The sequence below is a fragment of the Acipenser ruthenus genome, chromosome 40 (assembly GCF_902713425.1).
Source record: "Acipenser ruthenus chromosome 40, fAciRut3.2 maternal haplotype, whole genome shotgun sequence".
Lineage (NCBI taxonomy): Eukaryota > Metazoa > Chordata > Actinopteri > Acipenseriformes > Acipenseridae > Acipenser > Acipenser ruthenus.
Genome location: NC_081228.1, coordinates 6,875,576 through 6,883,075, shown reverse-complemented (window position 1 = coordinate 6,883,075; position 7,500 = coordinate 6,875,576). Strand labels below are relative to the sequence as shown.

Sequence of the window (7,500 nt, the reverse complement as noted above, 5' to 3'; positions counted from 1 at the left end):
TACTGATCCCTGTGGTACACCACTGGTTACCTCGCTCCATTTCGAGGTTTCTCCTCTAATCAGTACTTTCTGTTTTCTACCTGTTAACCACTCCCTAATCCATGTGCATGCATTTCCTTGAATCCCTACTGCGTTCACTTTGAGAATTAATCTTTTATGCGGGACACATACAAACATCCACACACACACACACACACACACACACACACACACACTGCCACACACACACACACACTGACACACACACTCACACATCCACACACACACACACACACACACACATACACACACACGCACACACACACACACACACTGACACACACACTCACACATCCACACACACACACACACTGCCACACACACACACACACTGACACACACACACACACACTGACACACACACACACTGACACACACACACACACACTGCCACACACACACACACACTGACACACACACACACACACTGACACACACACACACACACTGCCACACTGACACACACACATACAAACACACACACACACTGCCACACTGACACACACACACACACACTGCCACACTGACACACACACATACAAACACACACACACACTGCCACACTGACACACACACACACACACACACACACACACACACGCACACAAACACACACACACACTCACGTCTGTTGTGTCACCAGCAGAACGTCTTTAACACTCAACAGTGTTTAATTAAGAAATGCTCAAAGAAACGTAATCAATTCAGTGGCAGACATTTCATTTTCTGAACTCTGAGCTGTTATAACAGAGTCAGTCAAACAGTACCAGGCTGACTGTGCGCTCTGATTACCTTCTGTAGTTAAACTGAGATGAGGTCACTCACTAATTCCTGAATAATGTTAGTCACTCACATCATAAAAAAAAACTCCAGCACGCTTGTTCTGAATGAAAGAAATACTTTATTACATCTCTCTGCACAGAGTGTCAGGCGGGTGGGTGCTGGTCTCTAACTCTGTGATTCGGTACAGTATTTGCAAGGCATCAGTCATGTTTATTATAAAAAGAAACACAGAAAAACATATCAACTGTCTCCGATTAGTCATTCACTACCAGGAAAAAAAAACGAAACTCTCACCAGCTGGTATACAAGGTTATTTTCAGTGCTTAACAAGTACTAACATGAAGCTTTAGCCCTTTTGCGCCACAGCCCTTGAAACCAGCCCGGCAGCATTCAGACAAACAGGCATCCATAGAAACAGCTCCTGGGTGTGGCATCGCTACTGGCAGACATACAGTCGTTTATGAGGATTATTATTATTATTATTGTTATTATTGAAATTAGCAGAGATGTGAGGGGAAGAGGCTTCATCAAAGCATTTCAATGCATTCATTATGAGTTCCTCCGTCACGATCTGTATCGTATTGCATAAAAAGCTACATGCAGCCTCAATCAATTAGTTTACAACAGCAGATTCAGGAGAAAATTAACACTGAATCCACACTTGAGACAGAGTGGGAGGAGGAGAGAGGGAGAGAGGAGGGGAGTGAGAGAAGGAGAAGAAGCAGGAGAGAAGAGGGGGAGAGGGAGAGAGCGAGAGAGGAGGGGGGTGAGAGAAGGAGAGAGTGAGAGAGGAGGGGAGTGAGAGAAGGAGAGGAAGGGGAGAGGAGGAGAGTGAGAGAAGGAGAGGAAGGAGAGAGAAGATGGGGAGAGGGAGAGGGAGAGGGAGAGGGATGGAGGAGGGGAGTGAGAGAAGGAGAGGAAGGGGGAGAGAAGAGGGGGAGAAGGAGAGGGAGAGGGAGAAAGTGAGAGAGGAGGGTAGTGAGAGAAGGAGAGGAAGGGGAGAGAAGAGGGGGAGAAGGAGGGGGAGAGGGAGGAGGGGGGTGAGAGAAGGAGAGAGGGAGAGAGGAGGGGAGTGAGAGAAGGAGAGGAAGGGGAGAGAAGAGGGGGAGAGGGAGAGGGAGGAGAAGAGAGAGGTAGAGGGAGGGGGAGAGAAGGGAGAGGGAGGGAGAGAAAGGGAGAGAAGGATGGAGAGAGTGAGGGAAGGGGAGAAGGCGGTAGAGAGAGAGGAAGACTCTGTTCAAGACCGCTGGCCTCTGGGAGCCAGTTTGCTGTAGGCTCCATCGTCACGCTCGCGCAGCGGCTGAAAAGAGAAACACGAAGCAGCGATGATATTCAGAGCTGAGAGCTCAATTCAATTCAATAAAAAAATACGTGCTTTAGGAAACTACAAATTCATGCGATAAACTGTCATTTCGATTCACTGTCAATGGTGTGTTAGTAGAATAAATGGTGGTGTAACGGTAAACAGTGAAAAGAGAAACACAGTCAGAGTTAAACTCACCTCATACACCATGTTGTTGCCATCGTTCATTAGGAGGTTCTGTCTGTCGGAAGCTGGAAGGAGATTCAAAGATAACGTGTGATAAAGCTGCAGTTTTCATCCAGGTGAGCTGCTCTAATCAGCAGCCTGCAGTAACTGCAGTTTACATGCACAGAGATGGATGGGCTGCAGTGAATTACAAGGTTATAACTGCATCGAGGGGCTCTGGTGAAGAGCACAGACCAGATACGGATTCCACGACTGTGAAGGTCTCTATTGAAGGAGGTTTTCTTTGCTGTCCTCGTCTCCGATGGATGATTCTCCACCTTCTAGCGTGGGAATTTCAAAATGGGCCAACATTTTCAGTGCTTGGAATTTTTTTTAATAAAAAACTTTCAGAGAATTACCAAAAAAAATTAGTAGGAAAGTCGTTAACAAGGTGACGTGTCATCACATGATTTAATTAAGACTCTTTAGTAAGGGCTGAGATGCAATTACTGTAATTATCCATATATTACACTTCAGTACGTACAGGATTAACACAGAGATGTCCTTGTGACAGAGATCGAATGATTCTTGGTGTTCAATCTCCCTCCCGACCTGCGAGGGCGCTGTGTAAAGGGAACAGAGTACTCTGGACTGGATGGCCCGACAATTCATTCCCAGGGTTAGGCGGAAGTAGGCCATCTAGAAAGGGGGCGGAGCTACAGTACACTAAATCATCGACCCGGAAGGGAAACGATGTGGCAGCCGCGGATTGGAGGAGAGGTTGCACTCGTTAACCTAGGGGTCGTGGTTGACGGTATTTAAGGGGACGCAGTTAGGGCAGCAGTGTGGAGTAGTGGTTAGGGCTCTGGACTCTTGACCGGAGGGTTGTGGGTTCAATCCCAGATGGGGGGACACTGCTGCTGTACCCTTGAGCAAGGTACTTTACCTAGATTGCTCCAGTAAAAACCCAACTGTATAAATGGGTAATTGTATGTAAAAATAATGTGATATCTGTATAATGTGAAATAATGTATAATGTGATATCTTGTAACAATTGTAAGTCGCCCTGGATAAGGGCGTCTGCTAAGAAATAAATAATAATAATAATAATAAGTTAAGTGATCTGTTCCTTTGTAATGGTTAAAGGTAACTGGAAGGAGAACCGTGTTGTGAAACGCGAGTGTTGGTTTGGTTCTGTCGTGTCTAAACAATTGCACTGTTTTTTATTATTAGACGGCTGAACACGGTGAAAAAGAACAGGACTATTATTATTTCGGGGCCAACTCGCGGATTACAAACAGAGCAATAAACGCCGCTACTAACGTTTGTCATCAGGCAATTGGATTTAAACATGAACCGCCATTGCACCTGGATTATCGCTGTCTGTCTGATTATTGATCACCTGCACCTGCACACTGGTAACCACTTTGCCACGCTCCTATATTAATAACCCGCCCCGTGGAGCATGGAGGCAGGGCTGCGGTACCTTTATTGCTGATGTAGGCTCCACTCTTCTGCTGGGACGAGACGCAGTACACAGCCACCGCGATGAGAACCGTGGCGATCACGTCCCCAACCACGATCCCAGCCACCGTCCCCGCCTCCAGCTTGATGCAGTTATTACAGGCTGGGGACAAAGAGACCGGGACAGTGAGGGACAGGGTGGGGCCAGGGAGAGGGGGACTGTGAGGGACGGAGACAGAGAGGGACTGTGAGGGAGAGAGACAGAGAGAGGGGGACTGTGAGAGAGAGGGACAGAGAGAGGGGGACTGTGAGGGAGAGAGAGAGAGAGAGGGACTGTGAGAGAGAGAGACAGAGAGAGAGGGACTGTGAGGGAGAGAGACAGAGAGAGGGGGACTGTGAGGGAGAGAGACAGAGAGAGAGGGACTGTGAGAGAGAGAGACAGAGAGAGAGGGACTGTGAGGGAGAGAGACAGAGAGAGAGGGACTGTGAGGGAGAGAGAGACAGAGAGAGAGGGACTGTGAGAGAGAGGGACAGAGAGAGGGGGACTGTGAGAGAGAGACAGAGAGAGAGGGACTGTGAGAGAGAGAGACAGAGAGAGAGGGACTGTGAGGGAGAGAGACAGAGAGAGGGGGACTGTGAGGGAGAGAGACAGAGAGAGGGGGACTGTGAGAGAGAGGGACAGAGAGAGGGGGACTGTGAGAGAGAGACAGAGAGAGGGACTGTGAGAGAGAGGGACAGAGAGAGGGGGACTGTGAGGGAGAGAGACAGAGAGAGAGAAAGAGACAGAGACAGGGAAACTGTGAGAGATGGCTTGAGGACAGAGACACATAGAGAAACAAATAGATGGATGTGGGGAGGTTAAAGAGAATTTAGAAAGAAAAGAGCAAGGAATCAATTAGGCAGCTGCTGTTTTTGCATTTAAAAATAAAATATGATCTACTTACTGCGGAACTTGACATAAATGGTATGGTTTTTCTTGTCGTCTTTTTGACAGACATACTCCTTCGAGTTAGTGTCTTCATTCTTCAGAATCAGCAGAGAATTGTTATTGTTGACCCAGTTTCCGTTTTCACATCTCAACTTGATGATCTCTTCTCCTTCTGATTTCACTTTGATATCTGGAACTATCCAAAGTGAAAGATGTCAGCGTCACTCTGTACGAGTCAATGTCTCCAGCACGGTGTCCTCTTCACTGACACAGCACTCAGTTTGCTGAATGCTAAAGGATGTAATTTTGCTTATAAAGGAATACTTTTAAATAAGAGGCACGGATTCCTGTGAATTCAAATGGATTCGCTGCCTGTTACCCCGAAGAGCTTCCGCTTCAATTCGTTATGAATCGGTGGCTCTTGTTTAAGAATATCTTCAGAACTAGAAAGCTCAGACCAGCTGCAGGGGCTTTCCACCACTGTTTTAAAGGAAGGGCTGGTGTTTGTGCTCTAGTCCGTCGGCCGTGTGTCTTGCAGTTCACTGTTTTACTGCGTTGCTTTGCTCTGCGATTGTGAATGGCAGCGATGTGGTTGAAATGTTCATTAATTGAGGTCGTGTGGACAGTTGATACAATGATATCAGTAATGCTACATACCAGTCTTTGTATGTGTTTCTTTATGGAGCAGGAAACTACCAAGACTCAAAAAACCCGCTCAACTACATATACGAACCACGAGCGCAGATGGAGGTCTAATGACAGACACACACAGCATAGCTATTGACTGCTTATTAGCATGCAGCTAAACTGACTTGCATGTTAAATAAAGCCTTATCCAAAATGATAAGGCTCTTAGCATGTAGCACCAGAGGCACCCTTTGTGAAAAGGCACATTAAACAGCCATAGTTACACTGCAATGCACCAGTGCAATGTGTCCTCATCTCATCGTAGCACTGTGTGGTTCATTCACATCTCAAATAATGCAGCATCACAGTGTATCTGAGTGAGGAGAATGCACCTGCACACTGACGTGTGTCCTGTGATCTGAGTGAAAGGATCTAGAACACACTGTTAAAATATTAAAGAAAAATCAAAAATCATATTTGGGGAAAAAAAGTATATATTTGAGTATATTACCACAGTGTTTTTTTTGTTTTCTCAAGCTTTGCCCATAGTTATACTATACATTTACCACAGCTTACCATGGTTTACCATACCTCTCTGTGCTTTACAATGCTTCCCTATGCTTTACCAGACCTCTCTGTGCTTTACAATGCTTCCCTATGCTTTACCAGACCTCTCTGTGCTTTACAATGCTTCCCTATGCTTTACCAGACCTCTCTGTGCTTTACAATGCTTCCCTATGCTTTACCAGACCTCTCTGTGCTTTACAATGCTTCCCTATGCTTTACCAGACCTCTCTCTGCTTCATCTCACTAGAATCAAGAGTCTGACTGCACTGCAGCTGACAGAGCCACGGCAACACACACATTATTAACACACCCTTTTCAATTATTATTATTATTAGTAGTAGTAGTATTATTATTAGAATTATTACTACCTCGCCTTCATTTTTTATTCGTAATTTTGACATATGAAAATGGGAAACTAAAAGCCACATTCACAAAGTAAATTGCAAGTTTGATATTCATGAAACTGCTCCAGAATCCAATAGCAGCCACAGTTCAGTACATATAAAAACTGTGTTTTATTCATCAGAAATAACTCCCAACTTAGAGCTTAAAGGCTCCAGATAGGACCTGGTTTGTTACTGGTGATTCTGAATACATCTTACAGGTGTGTTTGCTATAAGTGTTAATATGATTAAAGTCTGTGTTAGAATCGGATCGCCTGCATTGTCAACACCTAAACCAATTTCCAAAACAACTGCTAAACCTCTGTGCTTTTTAAAACAATCGCACAGTTTAATAGTATCTAAAGAGAATCAGGATCGGAATTGAAAAATACCTGTTTCGGCAGCAGCAGCATTCTGTATGTTCACCAACTCTGCAAGAAACAATGCAAACGAGATGCTGTTAGTGACAGAACTGAATTCTCCACAAAGCACTCTGAAGGACGGTCCGGTTTACAGAATGCACTTTCAAGTGAGTCTGCATTTCTGTTTAGTTTCTTAGCTGTTAACTTTTCCAGTTTTTCCATGAATGGCTGGACTGCATTTCTCATAGTTTATCATGGCTTGCCGATATTCTGAATATGCTTTACCATACCTCTCTGGGCTTTACCATGCTTTCACTGTGCTTTACCGCACATCGCTAAAGTTAAGCTTCATATTAAATGGATTGGATTGCGTCCTGCCAAGTGTAAATTGCAGGATTAGCAGTATGCTATCACAACTAGCACTTGTCAAAGATGTATTATTCAAATGTGTTTAAATAGAAAATAAAAACAGCAGGAAGGCCCGTGTCCTATAGATGGGTTTTCCAGACGTCTCTTTTTGAATTTTGAACTGGGTGAACTGAAAATGAAATCTGGAAAAACACAGAAATAAAGGCTATTAAAAAGTGGCTTGTAAGAAAGTAAGGAAAGTAGAATTGTTAGTTTGAATCCCTTCAGCTCCTCTGACTATCACAGCGTCGCTTTGTGTGTGAGTTTCATGTGCCAGCGCTGCTGGGTTTGTGTGTTCAAGGCTCTTACCCACTAGCAGCAGTGCGGTGATCAGGGAGGTGATGAAAACCCAGCCGACTGCCATTTCTCTCACTCGCTCAAGCGCTTCTTAAAAACAAGCAAGTCCTTCAACTTCAACAAAAACCAAATACAAATTCAAATGAATCATTTAATTATTAAACAAAGAAATAC

General features: G+C 44.9%; 1 protein-coding gene across 3 annotated transcripts in view; it reads right to left on the bottom strand.

The window, feature by feature from the left end:
- Positions 1-923: 923 nt before the first annotated feature.
- LOC117397437 (T-cell surface glycoprotein CD3 delta chain-like) overlaps positions 924-7,500 on the bottom strand; it is a 6,893-nt gene continuing 316 nt past the window's right edge. The window contains exons 2-7 of one of the 3 annotated variants that reach the window (XM_059010239.1): positions 7,339-7,440; positions 6,652-6,690; positions 4,699-4,872; positions 3,777-3,917; positions 2,324-2,376; positions 924-2,122 (exon numbers count right to left, since the gene is read on the bottom strand). In XM_059010239.1, coding sequence (XP_058866222.1) covers positions 2,060-2,122; positions 2,324-2,376; positions 3,777-3,917; positions 4,699-4,872; positions 6,652-6,690; positions 7,339-7,393 — 525 coding nt within the window. In that variant the 5' untranslated portion in view covers positions 7,394-7,440 and the 3' untranslated portion in view covers positions 924-2,059. Of the gene's footprint in view, positions 2,123-2,323; positions 2,377-3,776; positions 3,918-4,698; positions 4,879-6,651; positions 6,691-7,338; positions 7,441-7,500 lie in introns of all 3 variants that reach the window. The other 2 variants (XM_059010238.1, XM_059010240.1) reach the window with 2 other exon arrangements.